Raw genomic sequence first — 18,137 nt, forward strand, 5'->3', positions numbered from 1 at the left:
ATTGCCTCAAGCAATTCCATCATATACTTGTCCTCCAAATCTAAGAGCAGTGGGAATGTCTAGATGTGGACAGCTTGGTTGCCCCGCCTTCCATCTCAAGCATCACCTCAATGATAAGGCCAATATAAGTCAATACAAGTCTGAGATTGTTGGTCTTATTGGTTAGGGAACGTGAACTCTCAGTAAGGGACCGAAATCTCTTTGGTGGTAAAACTACTGTAACATGTATAAAGTCACTCCCCATCGGCTAGATCCCAAACAAAGAAAACGAGCATTTGGAATGCAACCGGTCTCGCATTTGCTCTAGTTAGACATATTAGCGCTGTAAACTCGTAACTGGACTTTTCTTGCCACATAAATTCAAAGAAAAACAACGGGCGCAATCGTGCTATGTAAAACCCAGCGTGATCGCGCTGAAACTGAAAACCAAAAAACCGAGCACGATCGCGCTGCATGGAAAATAAAAAGATAAAGTAGTGCAGAACCCAAGCTGAAAACATGGAGCTTTGTATGTTTTCAGTAGTTGGCTGGTGCACTCGAGGAGGGCTATACACCGGAAAAGGCATGACGTATGCATGCCTTCACTAATGAAATCAAGCGTATTTAAAGTCAAGCCCACGAACCAATGAAAGTGAAATGCGTGACATGTGTGTGGCATGTGTGTGGTTAAAAGCCCACAGAGAGATTACAACAGGGACGAAGCACTTGTCTCTAAAAGCAACTCAACTACATGTAGTGCAATATGCAGGGTTGCTGTGGCTGAACTCGTGAAATAAAGATAGCAAATAGCAGGGGAAAAAGTCTGATTCATACAATGTAACTGTGTGGTTTAAAGTTGAAATCCACTGAATCAATTTAGTAAAAAGAAAATATACATATAGACAAAGATAACAGTCAAAATATAGTCCCACAGATAGTTTTTACCATATTGAAAATAGCTCTTAAAACATGGAAATCAAAATTAAAAAGTAAAGAACATCCCTTCAAATGACAAAAGTCTGTTTTCAGCACAATTTATACAGATGAAACCTTACCATTGGAGAAGCAGATAAGAATGTTGTGGGTGGTTAGGTTATACAAATAATAGCGATCAGCACAAAACTTTCCTCAAGAAAGAAAAAGAGTTAGTATGGAACTGATAAAGGGTGGAGATTAGGAAGGCAAACAAATCAAAAAGACTGTGCAGGTGGATATGTTCTCAGGTAAAACTATCACATTGTAAAAAGTATGCCACAGTTGACTATGCTGTGGAGGATACAATCATCAACAGCATTTACTAAGTTTATAACCTGAAATTTCAGTATATTGCAGACTCCTAGCAAAGAAAGCAGAAATATGTAAGGGCAGACTACTATATAGTTAGGTTGAAAATGGAGGAAGTGGTGGACCACGACAATCCTGAATGCATGCAACAAAAAAAAAAGCTGAAGTTATGTCAAAGAAATACATATTGTGGTTTCTTTTCTTGTCACTTGATGTACAAATTACTGTTGTGCTCTGCAGATTTTTTTAGTCGAAACAACCGCCCCACGTTTTCAAGGTCGCACATTGTGAATAAATTCTATATGGAGCGATTGCACTGAAATAAGCATATGCTTTGTGGATATCAGGAAACTAAGGCATGGCTCCAGCTCCAAGGTCCACTATAGACACCGGTTATTTAGAAGAATGCTAACTGGAATACTTTGTCAGAATGAATGCCCAGGTTGTGGAAATAAGATGGGAAAACTGTACTTAAGAAAGCAAACCACATTACTCAGCAAACAAAAAGCAATACCGAATTATAGATTAAAAAATACATTCCTTAGTTAATCTTTGGAATAACTTGAAAAAATACAACCACAATTAGCTAGCACAATACTTGTTTCTTGCACAGGTGATGAGTTCTCCCCATCATTCATATCCTTGTGATATTACTTACAATATAGGCAGCCAGAAATAAACCAATAGTGCATGTATTTCTTGCCCTAGCAGGAGGAAAGGAATAGCTTAAATGCAAATATATTTTAATAAACCTATAAAAGTGTATATGTACATATACATTTTAAGATACTATTTGTTGTCTACATATTACATTCAAATAAGCTAAATTAAACTTAGGGCAATAAAAGAATTGCAATGCACAGTTTGCATCAGCCTAGAGGATATCAAAAAGCCTCAAGGAGCAGTTTATCACTACGCAGCAATGAACCAGTAAACTATTTGCATGAATTAGCCAATCATAAATGCGTCTGCCTGTGGTGAGCAAAAATGAGACCCAATCGCTTTATCTCTACGTACATCATGAAAACACTGCTAAAAGTGTATTCTCAATTGGCTGCAGTACTCCAAATATGTGGCCCTACTTTTTGTTCAAACTACATTAGCAAGCTTGGGCAGTAAATCAATCAAAAAGATATTGTAAAACCCTACATACTAAAAAAAAACATTGTGAGCTACTATTGATCATTACAAAAATCCTGCAGGATCTACCTGTGCATGCCTCTTTAAATTGATCATGAAAAAGTAAACTAAGCTGTACTAAAATACTGAATAAAAAGCCAGCAATGAGAGCTTATCAAAAATAAGTCTAATAGCATATTTGATTCCACTGGGCTACCTGGGACGTCTAACCCACAGCACAAGGGTCAATTTTACAATTTGGCGGACTGGTACTCTGTCACAACACTGACGGACACCCCGTCCACCTTATTAGAAGGGTGCATTAGTATATAATGAAGTTGTAAGAAACCAGATGGAATACCCATCAGATCTGTTACATCCCTGCAAAACTCTAAATTAGGCCCCAAATTCTTAATCAGCAGCATATTCCTTTCAGATTCTGTTCAGAAATCAGATCTATGCAGACTTCGTGTTTTGTAATGCTGTTTAATGTAGTTAAAAGCTGTTGTGATTTTGTGGGGTAAAAAAATAACCTCTTTAAAGGGGCTGCAATCCCTTGAATTCTGGTTGGTGCTAGGTAAAACATGAAATACAAATAAATACAATAATTTACTTTACATTTGAAATGTCCTGAAAGGGAAGTTAGATAAACCATTTACACCTCGGATTCAGAAAATTCTAAATATTGTCAACACTTGTATTTTACATGTCGGGAGGGTGTTTAATAAAAGTTGATGACACAGATTTACTTTATAGCAGTTGTGGGGAGGGAGAATATTTGACAAACAGAGACAAAGCGGTAAGTAACAGTGCTGATTTACTAGCATCGATATTAATCAGAGAGAATGACAGCAGATCGGAATATTTCGCTTTGGAGAATAAAAATGAAGAGAAAACATATTGCAAAATAATATGTCGATTCATGTGTGCGCTGCACATGAAAACCACAGGGAATGCATGCTTTGGACCTTATACATTCTATACTGAAGTTATGGTCCACTTCCCTCTAATTGCTAAAGCTACCTTTAACTGCCTACCCCACTGTGTTTCTTTCAGAATCAATTTTTCCGCGTTGTCTGAGTCAAAACAATCAAACATCCCCAAATAAACAGAGCTTGTCCGCCAGCGGTTTCATAGCAGATTAAAGCGATGGGGTGGCGTCTCCTAATTCGACAGAGACAATCTTACTCGCCCCGCTGGGAGGATCAATTTCATGACAGTAGGTATCGGGCCGCTATCCTTTGACTACTGTGAGCAGAGTCACGATTTTGCAGGTTCAGAACATTCAGCATATCATGATGGTGGTAGTGCACGAAACACCTTTACGCAATTCATTTCTGGTAGACGGGAAATATGGGCATGGCAGGTTTATTTAAACAGCCATCAAGCGTTTATTGAACCTACCCATACAGTCTACGTTCCAGCACAAAAAACATACAAATAAAAATACACATCTCCGTATGTGTCACCGTATTTGCACAATGTCCTTTAATCACACATCCATTCAAAGTTCTTGCCCCCTCTCTGCTACAGACTTCTAGTTACACAATGTGGATTCAAACATATTTCTCCTCCTGCACTGTTCCATATTCACGTTGTGTAACCTTTTTTGATTAGACTAAAGTGGCGAAAGAGATCCGTTTGCAGTAAATAAAGGCCAGAATGTAACACACACTGGGAAACCGAGCTCGGTGCATGTCCGCCTGTCCTCTAGTACAGCGCTCTTGCGTCTCACTCCGGCACTCCACTGCCATCAGCCTCTCCCTTCGGACGAGGGGGAGGTATAGCTGAAAGAAAGACAGCAGGAGGGGCCCCATACACGCTACTACAGGGGTGGAGCTGGTACCAACAGGATGAACAAACAAAAATGGAACACTAACAGCAACCTTTATTTTTCTATTATTTATTTTAAGGAACCTTCACTGGGTTCTCCAAACCATGAAGATACCCTTGCTGCATCAACTCTTCAAAAGAGTATGGGGGAGAATGAAGAGCTGAGTTCAGAAAAACATGTGGAATAAAAGCTTACAGAAACCGGTACTACCCCCGACGAGTAATGAGTTTTTACACGGTGCTAAATAGTAGAGTAAGTTTCAACTTCACAACAAACCAGTAACAGCTGGGTGGCATTACAAACTCGAAATTCTACCTCTTGTAAGTAAGCACCCACTTTTTGGCAGTCAGGGCAACAGTCACATCCCACTGCTCATAAGGGTATAAATATACATACACAAACACATACACATATATACATTCTATACATACGTAAGCGTACAGAATTGTACAAATACTCCCAATCATACCCACCCCCTCCTTAAAAAAACAACAACAAAAAAAACACTGCCATCATGTGTTGGTCAACAGAACACAAAGCAAAACTTATAAAATGCTGGTGGATATGTTTTTGTTCCATGTTTTTCCTGCACCCATGATTTGCAACGAACAGTACAATGTATGCAGGCGAATGTGCAAGTATAGTGTAAGAAAATCACTCTTGGACGATCTGAAAACAATTCTTGGGCTACTTTAAGTACATTCAGGCACCTGTTTTCACAGGCTGTATACATTTAAAAAAAGTAATTCACAAGAGTGCTTGCAAGACCAGAACTAAATGTAGGACTACCACAGGCACTGCCTATAGCGCAGACATGGTGAAGTTTCCATCTTATAGAAAATACAGAAAAAAGGCCCCTTTCAAGACACCCTCCTTCAAGTCCCGTACCTTTGAAGACAGGTAGGTAGAGATACAGGTGTTTGGAGGCAGACTGGGAGGAGACTTTAAAAAACAATAGTAAAATCATATTTGGTTACAACACCTGGAAAGAGCCAGCAGATTTTACTTCTGTGCCCAATTTCGCTTTGAACTGTAACAAAGAAAGAGACAAGCTTGACTTGTTTGAGAAGGTTAAAAACAACAATGTGTTGTAATTCAACAAGATCATTAGAAAACAACGTATTTGGCATTTTCTCTGCTTACTCCTGAATATTTAAAGGCCCTGAGATAAGAATATTATGTTATTGGGACCACAGGGATAATTTAAACCCTAGTGCATTGATTTTACTTATTAATCCTATCAAAGTTCCAGCTTTTCAACCTTGGTTGTGCCTTCCCGAGGCAATGCACAGAGTCTTCAATTCTTTTCTTCTTTCCTTTTTAGCCATCAAGCAATTTACTATAAACTGGTCAAACTGCAAGATTCACTGTACAATCAAATTCCTCCGACAAGTCCATTAATGAAAACAAACCCTGTAGCAGAGGTAGGCTCCAGCGGTGAATACAGTGAACAAGCAGATATTCGCTATAAATGGCTTCCAATTCGATCTTTGACTTTCTTCATCCTCATCTAAATTTTCAGATTTCCCAATCTTGTTTGTTTGGGGTGAAGCATTGAGATGTTCTCCAACAGTTCTCTTCCTAATTTCAGTGTCTTGGAAAGTGCTACAAAGCAACAAGAACGTATTGTTAGTTTCTGCATCATGTTTTATGGGTCAACCATTAAATCGTTATCCGTACATGAATGAAAATTAGCAATTCCATTCAAAAAGCTAGTTAAGCAAACAGTATTTCAGTATGCTAGGCCCACAAATGTTCCTCTATAAAACACATAATCTACACAGACACTCGCTTTAAATTTCGTTTCTTGGGGACTTACGTTCTTTTGCATGGATAAATTCTTCTGAGTTCCCCTTTTGTCAAACTATGTTAGAGATTTTATTTTTTTAGTTTCTCTGCTACAGAAGCTGTCCAACCACTCCTCTTGGGATACCACTCCAGTCTAATATCACAAAGTAATTTAGAGGTATTGTTATACTGGAACAGTCCTGCCACTGCTTGTTCACTCTAGGAATCCAAACGTTTTGTCACTACCTCCGGAGACCTCTGTTACTCTAGTTTGCATGTTTATATTATTGTACCCCTTATGTCAGTATTGTGGTTCATGGTTGACCTCGTAAGGAACCAGAACACAAACTACCCACTTATGTGTGATGTAACCATTCATCTCATTCAGGCTGTAGTTCTTAGGTGTTTGCTGCACCACATCTTAATTTGTCGCAATTCAATAAAGCCACCAATGACAAATTTAGGATCACCTGATTTTAAAAGCAAAACTTCTTGCTCTTATAAGCACAATTTAAAGGCGCCAGACTTTCGGCCTCCAAGACTGGTGCCTTTTTAATTTAACTGTCCTCTGAGGCACTGTCTTTCTGTAATCAGTTAGAACCTAAGCTCACTGAAAATGACATGTACCACAAAAACGCACTGTAGCAAGCTATAGGCTTGTCAAGTGGATACTTATCATGCAGACACAATATCCAACTGAACAGACCCAAGATTCCTCATTCAGCCCAGGATAGCTTTAAACCAACTGGAAATACTGAATTATCTCACACTGGAGATGGACAGATACCAAGGTCAAAAGAATTGAAGCCTTTGGCATACATTTTGGAGGAGGAATCAGCATTGTAGTTGATCAGCAGGCCAGTTATGCCAGGGACTAAGCCTGTATACTCCCTAAAGTGCAGATGGCAGCCCACTGGCTGCTTTGAGTGGAAACAAATAGCACCAAAAGCAAACTAGCGAACAGAAGTCCACTTGTCAAGGTTGTGACACCAACAAACCTAGAAGAGCACCAGTCTTCTATATTTATTCTTTCAATGCAAGCATGAACCTTAAGGGTAACAGAATGCCTGGACAGCTAGATGCAAATGGCAACTTCCATAGAATAACCCAGAGCTTGAAACCCTAAGCCTCTCAAATCCCCAAAACTACCACGCAGAGGTGAAGGAGTGATGGGCCGCAGATGTGGAAAGTTTGTGGTAAACTTAGAACAGTTGTTCAGAAAGTGTACAATAGAGAGGAAATTAGGGCTTAATGTATGTGTATAGATCTGAGAAAGTAAATGTATGGGCAAGGAGGCGTGCAATCAAGAGAGGTGCTGTCAGATTGGTACATGCAGGGAAAGATGTGGCTAGTAGAGGTGTGAGAAGGCATAGTTAGGGTTAGGTAGAGTTGAGGCTGGGAAAATGATGCACTAGGAGGAGGTGTGGGCAACAAGCAGACTGGGTGCAAACTGAGAAATAAGGGAATCAAGAGGTAGAAGCATGGAGAGAAGCGGGTAAGAAGACGTGTTGACAGGCAGGAAAGCTGTGAGAGGTGCTTCCTATGTGCAGTTTGCGAGATGCATGGGCTTGTAAAGGTGAGGGCTGAAAGAGGTGCATGCTGAGAGAAAAGAAGAAAGGGTATGTAATCGCAGGAAGAGGTACGGGTGGGCAGGAGATGTGCCAGTGGGCAGGGAAGGGTACAGGCAGGGTGAAATAAGAGCTGACCTCCACCTCTCCCAGATGGCTGCCCCATCCCAGGAGGGACGCATCTGTCACTACTGTCAGATTTGATTGGGGAAGAGAGAGGGATCTGCCTCTAAACCATTTGCAGTTTGTTAACCACCACTGGAGATCTTTCCCATTTCCCTCCGAGATCTGGACTATGACGGAGTAATTCTCCTGTGCCCACTGGAACTTCAGGTCCCACTGCAGAGCCTGCATATGCCTTCTGGCATGTGTCACCCGCAGGATGCAGGAGGCCATGAGTCCCAAAAGTCTTAGAGCCAGTCTTACTGAAATCTAGGATAGAGACTGAGAAATCGGTATCATAACCTAAATATACTCGACTCACGGATATGCCCGAAACTTCACCATGTAAGGGATCATCTCAGAGGGAGTCCAGTGTAACTTCAAAACCTTCATAGTGGACCGCAGATAATGCTGGAGGCTTACCGAAGTCTGGAGCTATATTCTGGCAGAAGAATCCATTCGAGATATTCAGAGTCGTTTTATATTTTGTCCGCACAATGTTGCTCATTAGTGCAGTGCTATGTGAATTTTGTATAGCATATGTACGTGTATGTCCGTTCAAATGTCTGTAGTCTAAGACTATTCTATATGAATGGTCCGGTTTAGCTACAGGGAATAAGGGATTATTCATTGGTGAGACACAGGGTTCAATTACCGCCTGGTATTCTAATTGTGTAAGTACTTCTCTCACCAGTGCCCTTGCTTCATGTTTTATGGGATACTGCGGTTGTGGCTGAGGCTCCCCTTTAATAGGAATTACATGATATGGAGAATCCCTATCCCACCCTACGTGATTTCTATATAACGCAGGTGCCTGTGCGAGAGCCCATTTCATAGAATAGGACTCAGCGAGTTCCTCCGGAACAAGGGGCGAGAAGGAAGGTTTAATAACCTCCTCCCCAGCAGGGCAGGTGCGGACAAAATCAGGAGGCCATTCTTGTTCAGCCAGCAAAATGTCATATATCTTAACAACATGATCCCAAAAGATTGCGTGTATAGTGCGTTCAATGTCTCCTTCCAATTGTAAAGTCACTGTATACACCCTATCAGGGTCTGCTGTTTCTACTTGTATGAAGTCATCTGTTGCTTTCACCTCCAGATGCTCTGGAAGATTCAGGCGAACTATTGTGACCTCTGCTGCGCTGTCTAGCAATGCTAGAGCTCATGTCTTGTTCTTCAAGAGGACCCTTTTCCTGTGTGGCATGTCGAACTGAGACTGCTACCACCTTTTTCTTTTTAGATTGTTGTTTTTGTTGGACAGGTTTCCCTTCCTTTTTAACAGAAATCTCTGAAGAGCGTTGTGATTCCTGTCTCGGTTTCACGTACTCTGTTCTCCGCTCTGACCGCCCACCTCTCTCATTTCTCTTTTCCGATGAGTCCTGAAAGGAACGAGATTGGCGTGTATCAGTATATTGATATCTATCAGGCGTTTTAATCCCTATTTCTGAGATTATACCTATTCTGCGGGGTCTCCGTATGTGGAGATTCTCCCCTTTCCTTTTTAGGTGTTTGTTGTTTTTTCACCCAGCGCTTCTTATTACCCTCAGGTTGCTGTTTCGTAATATCTTTATTAATTTTCCCCTGAATTTGAGGTTTTTGTGGTCTAGCCCCCAGGCTATCTCGACCAATACTGGAATATGTTTCCGCTATTATTTTAGGCAGTTCCCGCTCCTGATCTTGTTGTGGAACGTCACGAAGACGCATGCGCACTGCAAGCGCAACAGCTTCCCCTTTAAGACTGTTTAGGATTATTTTAGAAACCGTGGCAAAATTGCCTATCAGTTGCATTCCTAAATCTAAGGCCGGGGCAGCCCCGTATTCATCCTGAATTTGTTTAAGCACTTCCGGTAGGTTGGCTAGTGTAGGTGTACCGTGTGCCGTTGTATACAGCACGGCAAACACCGTGCCCCGTGTATTACAATGTTCCACTGTGGGAACCATCCCAAAGGGTAAACACATGGTTAATATCCTATGTTTGTCCTGAGGTCCCGTATGGGGAAATACCGCCTCCAGCGTATTAATTTTTTGTGTCAGCCAAAATGGAGTCTCCTCTCGTTTTGCTGGGACTTTACCCATAATAGAGTGTACAGTCACTGGATTTATACCTGGTGTTACTGCATGTGGTTGTGCTGGAGCAGCACCCGCTGGGTTTGTATTTAGTGTCTGCACTACAAATTGTACTAAGCGTCTATATATTGCCGTTAAGCAGGATGTGGTGTATATGTGGCCAATAAAGGCCAGGTAGGACCTTCATTACTTAGTGGACCTAACCTTACTGGTAACATTGTATGGGTTAGGGTGCCATCAAGCCAATTATTATGATCTTGATAAGACAGAGGTAGCTCTAAATATGCGTACGCCCTGTATTGTCTAGGCGTGTTCGCTACTGTATATGTATGGAATGTATTTGTGTTCCCATCAACTGCTAGAAAAGTGACCCAAGAGTAGAAAAGTTCTGTTCTATAGGCTGCGTGGGCGTCCACCACAAACGTGTGCTAGCAAATGTGTTGTGAGCGGTTGTCTCATGTTAAGAGCTATTTGTATAACCTGGGGATTCGCCATTAGAAAAGCACCAAGAATTCAGAGAAGGCACACCAAAAGGGTTTGTTTCCTTTTAAGGTTCAAGCTTGAACAACCACCCGCTGTAAATAGGGTTACCTATACAGCGGTGGTGGAAGTCCTCAGTACCACGGATGTCTCCGTATACGGAACTGAGGGATCATTATATTATATGAGACCGAGATATACCGGTGGACCCGAAAATTAGAGCCTGATCAAACGTTGGCGGGGCCATGTCGCGCAGGCTCTCATTATCCTCATGAGACTACTGGATTTTTGGGCGGCAAGATCGTTCACAGTGTGGGGGACTAAGTCTGACCCACGGTGAAGGACCCTTGTCACCCCAAATCCGGGTTATGCTCCGGCTAACTAGCAGTGCCTCATACACAGTACAGTCTCATATAAAAATGACAAAGGCAGTTTAAGTTTTAAAGATTGGTTTAATAAAATAACTGCATTTTATATACTAAGGCGTGAGCTGCAATAACCAGAACGACCCAACACAGTAGGATTAAAATAGTAATGATGAGAGTGAAACACAAGAATAAGGCTATCATAGTGCAACTATATTAAGTTCTCTCTAAGTTATATTATGAGCACAGCATGTGAAGCTCTAAGCCTGCCTTTCAGGTTCCCCCGGGAGGACATCAACCCTCATACCTGATCCAAGGCCTGTGAGCTTCATCAGCATCTGCAACGGAGCATTCAGAATCTAGTTGTAGGTTCCTGGTCGGAATCTCCCTCTGACCTGTTCTAAGGCTAGAAAGTGATTTTATAACGAACACGCAGATGTTCTAAGAAAATGTCACTACGTAAGGATGCGTATCGTCTACGAACACGACAGACTAAACTTCTACCACCTGTACCGGCAACGTACCAGACTGCAGCCTTGACTGAAGCACAGGGTAAGCAAGAATGCACTGTTTGAGAACACAGTGCTGAACTAAGCTGAACAGTGTGATAGAAATAAATAAAACAAGACTGTAAAACTGGTTATTGTAAAATAACAGTGCGAAGCTAAATAAAATATATCTAGGGCAAAGTGCACAGAGGCCTAATATGTTAACCTAACGTGCGTAAAGCTATATTAAAAATGGCTACACTACAGTGGGAGACAACAGCCTGGGGCGAGCATGCCTTCAACAGCCAGTGGTCGAGATAGGAGAAAACTGAAACCACTAAACTCTGCAGATGAGCTGCAATCACAGTTGTCACCTTGGTGACCACCCAAGGGGCGCTGGTAATGTCAAAGGGAAGCGCAGTGAACTGAAACTGCTCATGGCCCACTGTGAACCGCAAGTAACGTCTGTGGTTAGGCAGGACGGGGAGATGGAAATAAGCGTCCTGCAAGTCAACATTAACATTCAGTCTCCTGGGTCGAGGGCAGATAAAACTTGAGCCAGATTGAGCATTCTAAACTTCTCCTTCTTGAGAAAGAGTTTGAGGGACCGAAGATCTAGGATAGGACGGAGGCCCTTGTCGTTTTTGGGACCAGAAAGTAGCAGGAATAACATTTAAGATCTCCTTCTGGCACAGGAACCCTCTCTATGGCTCTCTAGGCCAAGAGAACTGCAAATTCTACTCAGAGGAGTGCCAAGTGATCCTCCGTCATTCGATCGTAGGATAGTGGCATTTTCTTCCAGAAGAAGTCCAGTTTCTTGGATTCCCTATCCGAGGGGATGGTAGGGAATGTGCCATGGGAAGTTGAGGCTCACCACCAAGCTCTAAGGGGTTGGGTGTGCATGAGGAAGGCTAGGTCCCTAGGTGCGCAGCGATGGTGGCAGGCAATTGTCCCACTCACAGGAGCCCCTGTGCTGGGTTTGGACTAGGTACCCAAAAGAACACCTGTCAGGCCATCATTCAATGGGAGCAGAGGTTTAGATGTGGAAGCTCCTGGTTGCAGCACCTCTGTCAGGAGATTAGACTTGTCAGCCTCGAGGGAAGCAGAAGGTCCGGGTCCTTGGCCAACATCCTAATCACCACTGCTTAAAAGGTTCCCTCCTGCATGTCAACGGTAGGGGGGAAAGAAAGCATACTAGTATCAGGAGACGTATCAGGTCCACTGGCTTCACCCATCCTCATGCCAATCCATTTCTTCATGAGGCTGTTATTCCAAAGGGTCCATTGACCCATCCTGGTCTTACCCGAGGCCTAATCCAACAGAATCAGGTCCAGAATCTGATCTAAGAGGCAACGCTCCCTCCGGCGTTGGAGCTGGGCGACACCCATCCAGCACCATGTTGGAGTCTGGGATGACAATCAGGATGGTGCGGGGGAACACTGAGGTGGTACCAACAGTGCAGGTCCAGATCTGGGACTATATACTTGGGGGCCCATCGGTGCTGAGGTCAAAGTCGTCGGTTTAGAACCCGATGGTGCCCCATCCAAAGCCGAGGGGCCTGAAGACACGCCAACAGGGTCTGACTGCCCAAAAATGAGGCGCATGGCCTCATAAAATTCTTTTACTTGGGCATGGGTCGCTCCGGCTCCCGGAAACTAGCGGAGGCACAGATTTGGCCCAAGAACAGGTTTCGAAGAACAAGGCCTAGAATGACGACACTCCCTCGTCATGTCGTCTAATGGATGGGAAGAATTAGAAGACCGCTTCAACTTCTTGCTCTTATTCTTATGCCTCTACTTACCTGATCATCCATAGGACTTGAAGTGGGACAACAACAAATTTAGGACCGTGAACAGCAATGGGACCTTAGTCTCAACAGGGACCTCGATCTGCACGGAGTCACGTACCTGGCCGTCATCTGCTATAAGGGCTGCTCTCTCAAAACCTTCAGATGCATAGCCTAGCATTTGGAGCATAACTTTGGGTCGTGCTCCAAACACCACAAACAGACGAGGCGTGGATCCGTCACTGACATAGCTCGATGATGAGATCTGCAGATCTTAAAACCAGTCTCATGTGATATCTCAACACACCAGGAGGCAATACTACACCAAAGTTCGACAAAAAGTTGAAAAAGGCCAGTCAAAAACACCTGGGGGTAGTTCTTCTCTCAGGTCAGTGCTGGCTGGCTCAGAAAAAAAAGAACCGACGTTGGTGTGCATGGGTGGCGCCTATATAGGTACTGCAACATCATTTCCTGCGCGGACAATGCCAATGATGGACGAGGAACCGATCGATTCCACCTCCCGGCATATGCTGGGGTACTGCTCACAAAAAATCTTCTGGATCCAGTCTGACATCGGGGGTGAATTCAAAGGTAAGGAATCTGCAGCGATTAATCTCTATCAGAAATAGGGTAATATCAACACAAAGGCTGTAATATGGAGTGATATCAGAGGCACTGATGTTTCATCTTTTGCTTTCTAGCCCTTTTCGCTATATGCAGATTGATGGCCATATTATGTGAAGTGGTGTGGTGGATACTAGTGATACCTGAGTATGTTATGGAATGCCTGCAATATACTGGTGTTTCTAACTGCACAATGGAAATGACTGGTATATAATGAAGATACAAGGAATATATTACTGCACTATATTAAATAAAAAGACTAGATGCCATGAACATAAAAGAGGATGTTTGAGAAGATATGAGTTTTTGTTATTATAAATTAAACACTGGCATTTGAGAATAATGACATTGTCCTCTGTTGAAAGTTCTGGTGTGCAGGGGTGGCCTGTCAGTACAGGCGCCGGGGCTCTGCCCCTCATTTTCTTTTCCAAAGTAAGAGTGCCTGCTCTGCTGAACAAAGCTCCATACCACCACTTCCTAATACGTCATAGTCGGGTGGGATCAGCAATTCTCACTCTTTGACAAGCTAAGGAAGGTCCTCTTCTCACTGCCTGAACCATGACATGGTTATCCAATGAGAGGTGCCAGCCGCATTTTCCATTTTACTCTTCCGTCCTCCAAATCTCCAGCTTCTTCTTAGGCATTCTCCCTCCTATCACTCGCTGGTCCTGCCTTCACCACCATAGCCAGGATGAACAAGTTACTTACTTTTGGTAACAATATATCTGGAGGAGACATATTGTAGTTGCAGATTCCTTCCTTTAGAATTCCTCCCCCCACAGGCGTTAGACTGGATCTGGAGATTTTTCTTCGAGCAGGACGCCGCCATGCCATCAGGTGGCGTTCGTCGACTCCACGGGCATTCTTGGCGTTGTGGTTGCCGTGATGATGTTGCCGTCGTATATAAGCGCCACCCCTAAGTGCTGACGTTAGTTTCTTTTCGAGACCTTCCACACCACTAGCACAGAGCCATGAAGAACACTGAGAATGGTGTGCCAAAACTGGGGCCCGTAAAAAGGGAAGTTCCCGTCCTAGAAATCAGTCTGCAGAGCAGGTAGGATGGGCGGGTGGGTATGAAATGTGCAAATAGAATATGTCTCTACCAGATTTAGCGTTACCGAAGGTAAGTAACTTGTTCATCTGATAGGTCTTCTAGTTGCAGATTCCTTACCTTAAAATAGATACCAGAGCAAAACCATCCCCGGTGGTAGGCTGTGAACTAAGACCATACCAAAATGTCCTGCAGGACTAAATGGCCGAAGAAGCTGTCTCTGCAAACCTGAAAATCCAGGCAGTAATGTTTTGTGAACGTGTGCAGGGATGCCCACAACGCTGCCTGACAGATATCCAGGACTGGAACTCCGCGTGCTAACTCTTTGGTAGCAGCAGTTGCTCTGGAAGAATGAGCACACAAACCCTCAGGCAGTTGCTTTTTCGCCAAAGAATAACACATTTTGATGCAGAGGACTAACCATCGCTAGATGGTCCTCTTCTGCACCGCCCTTCCTTTCTTCTCACCCACATAACCCACCAAGAGTTGATCGTCCACTCAGAAATATTTGGTACAATTTAGGTAGGATGCCAATTCTCTTTTTGGATCCAGGCGGTGGAGTCTCTCCTTCTCATGAGAAGGATGTAAGGGTGCAAAAAAAAATAGGTACAGTGATTCATTGGCCTACATGAAAAGGTATCACCACTTTGGGAAGTAAGGAAGTCCTGGTACAAAGCACCACCTTGTCAGGATGGACAGCCAGAAATGGTGGCTTCAAAGATAGACCCTGGAGCTCACTCACTCTGCGAGCAGAGGTGATTGCAATCAAGAAAGCAGTTTTAAGAGTCAAGAGCTGCAGGGGACAGTTGTGCGGCAGTTCAAAAGGAGCACACATGAGATATGTCAGTAACAGCTTGGAGAGAACTGCCTCGCCCTCCTCCGGGACTCGAGGCAGCACCTGGGCGACCGTATCCTAGAGAGTATGGAAGTATTGGCCAAAAAGGAATGCGGTGTTCATGGACCGCAGCGCCAGACTGGTGAAAGAAAAGATTTTCTTACCAAAATTATCCAGGCTTTTTGATTCCCTATCCAAGGGAGCAGATTGGTATGCACCAGATGATGAAGAAGCCTTGATCACAAGGTTCTCAGGCATAGGATGTTGGGTCAGGAATTCTGGGTCAGTATGCTCAGGCCAGTGGCGGTGCGCAACCATCCTATTCACAAGAGCCCCTGTGCTGCGTTTGTTCCAGGTACCCAGTAGGTCGTTTGTAAGGGCTTCATTAAAGGGAAGGAGGCGTTCCGAACTGGAAGTCCCAGACTGAAGCACCTCAGTCAGGAGGTTAATCCTCACCTCCACCGAAGGAAGCTCGAGGTCCAAAACCTCAGCAGCCCTTCTTACAAGGGAGTATGAAGCTCCCTCCTGCGTAGCCACGGTAGGGACAGAAAGCCTGCCATCATCAGAAGTATCTAGTCCGCTAGCGTCGCCCAAATCCTGAACCCAGTCCATGCAGGGTCAAGCTCGTATTCTAAAGGGTCCAGTGACCCCTCTATACTAGCCCCATATCCATACCTATAGAAAGAAGGGGGTCCACCCTGGGTTCAGGAAAGCTCAAGGAAAATGGATTAGGTGTCAATTTATGCCGTTCTGGCTCTGGGTCATCAGGAGTAAGTATAGGATTGACGTAGATTGCAGGCCCAACAAACAGCAGGAGCGTTGACATCGGTCCTGCCGGGGAAGGCTGCGTTGGCATGACTGGCGTCGGGACGGATCCAAGAACGGATCCGGAGGTGCCCACATGAACCCAAAGGTGGGCCATCACCAACTCTCCTAGACCGGAAGGCGCCGAGGACGGGTCAGTCTGCCTAAAGATGAGACGCATGGCCTCATACAACTCTTTCAGCTGGGCAGGAGTGGCACCAGCTCCAAGAAAGTCAGGGAGGCGCAAAGCCGACCCAGAAGCAGGCTCCAAAGGCCCAGAGTGTTGACGCCCTTCCTGCGTTGCGCCTTCCGTGTGACAGGATGAAGTCGAAGAACGTTTGGCCTCCTTTGACTTCTTTTTCTTGTGACCCAATCGTCCCAATGACTTGGACAAAGGGGAGTGGTGAAGACTCCATGAGCGGTCATGTGACCTTTCTCTCGAACGAGACCAGGAGTGATGCGGAGTTGAGTGCCAGGTTGCCATGACCTTCAGGGACCGCTCGCTCAAAGTCATCGGGTTCACTGCCCGACACTCAGAGCATGACTTTGGGTCATGGTCATGCTCCAGGCATCAAGGGCAGACGAGATGCTGCTCCATCACAGACATCACACGGTGACAGGAGTCGCAGGATTTAAAACTGGTCTTCTGGGACATCCCTTAACGCATCCAGAACTCATCAAAAAGTATTCGATAAAAGTGTTGCAGTTAGTCACAAAATGACTAGTGGTAGCTCTTCAACGGATCTGCGCGTAGGCTGCTGCGGAAAGAAAAGAACTGATGTCAGCACACCGGGGTGGTACCTATATTTATGACTGCGATGTAATCACGGCGACCACAATGCCCTCAGAGTCGACCATCACCACCTGAAGGCACGCAGGGGTGCTGCTTGAAGAAAAATCTCTGGATCCAGTCTGACACCTGGGGGAAATTCTAAGGTAAGGTATCTGCAACTAGAAGTCTCTATCAGATAATATTTTACTGGATGTTCGGGTGTGTGTATGTATTATTTAATGTGTATTTCAGTGTGTGAACTATGGATGAATGTGTGTAAGCATATGTGCGTGTGAATAGGTGGGTGTAAGTATGTGCATATGTGTGTCCTTGTGCCTGGATGGATTTGAGTGTGTGTGCTTGCATGTGGGTTGAAGTCATTGTGTGTCCGCTTCACTGCTCCTCTAACTAGCCAGTCACCACTGCTGTTGCTTCCCAGTTAGATAAGCCGATAGAAATAGCTTAACTTAATGTTATTATTTTCTTCTGACAAATGGCACAGATCTAATGCTGTGTGACGTATTTCTTGCATTATGTTTCTTAATCTATTTGTGTAGCTTTTCATAATATTGTATTATCTCTATATAAAACTACTAACATCTGAGCCTGTACGAATAACACAAAGCAGCTTTCCCTTCTCAGCTATTAGGGTCTGCTGAACTAGAGGGATAACTCTGCTAGGACATTTCATCTTTTGTTTTCTCGTACCTTCTCGTACTTCTCGTAATCTTTCATTACATGCAGATTGATGGTCATGTTATATGAAGTAGCAAGGAGGAAAAATGGGAGGAAGCGGAAGGCAGAGGTGAACTGAGATACTCTTTCATTTCTAAAAAAAATATAGCACAGCTGTGTCCAACTGCATCCTAATGTTATCTGAACTGCATGTCAAACCCAGAGAGAGTTGCTAAAGATGTGGTATGTTATAAAATAAGAGCCTCAACTTCTATCATTTTTTCTTTTCTCTGAACCATTCAAAATTACCAGGGAGTACGAGAATCAGTCTGACTTAAGAACTGAAATGAAAGCCCATACCACTAGAGATGAATGATATGTAGCCACTACTTCAGAAAAATGTACTGTAAAATAAAAAACCGGTTTCCATTTTCTCCACAGTTCCCACTTGAGGAA

General features: G+C 43.8%; 1 protein-coding gene across 1 annotated transcript in view; it reads right to left on the reverse strand.

The window, feature by feature from the left end:
• Positions 1-4,265: 4,265 nt before the first annotated feature.
• The window catches only part of PTPN1 (protein tyrosine phosphatase non-receptor type 1), a 368,861-nt gene continuing 354,989 nt past the window's right edge, over positions 4,266-18,137 (reverse strand). The window contains exon 9 of the mRNA XM_069243648.1: positions 4,266-5,821. Within this exon, the coding sequence (XP_069099749.1) occupies positions 5,614-5,821 (208 nt within the window). The 3' untranslated portion in view covers positions 4,266-5,613. The remainder of the gene's footprint in view (positions 5,822-18,137) is intronic.

Source organism: Pleurodeles waltl, chromosome 7 (genome assembly GCF_031143425.1).
Source record: "Pleurodeles waltl isolate 20211129_DDA chromosome 7, aPleWal1.hap1.20221129, whole genome shotgun sequence".
Lineage (NCBI taxonomy): Eukaryota > Metazoa > Chordata > Amphibia > Caudata > Salamandridae > Pleurodeles > Pleurodeles waltl.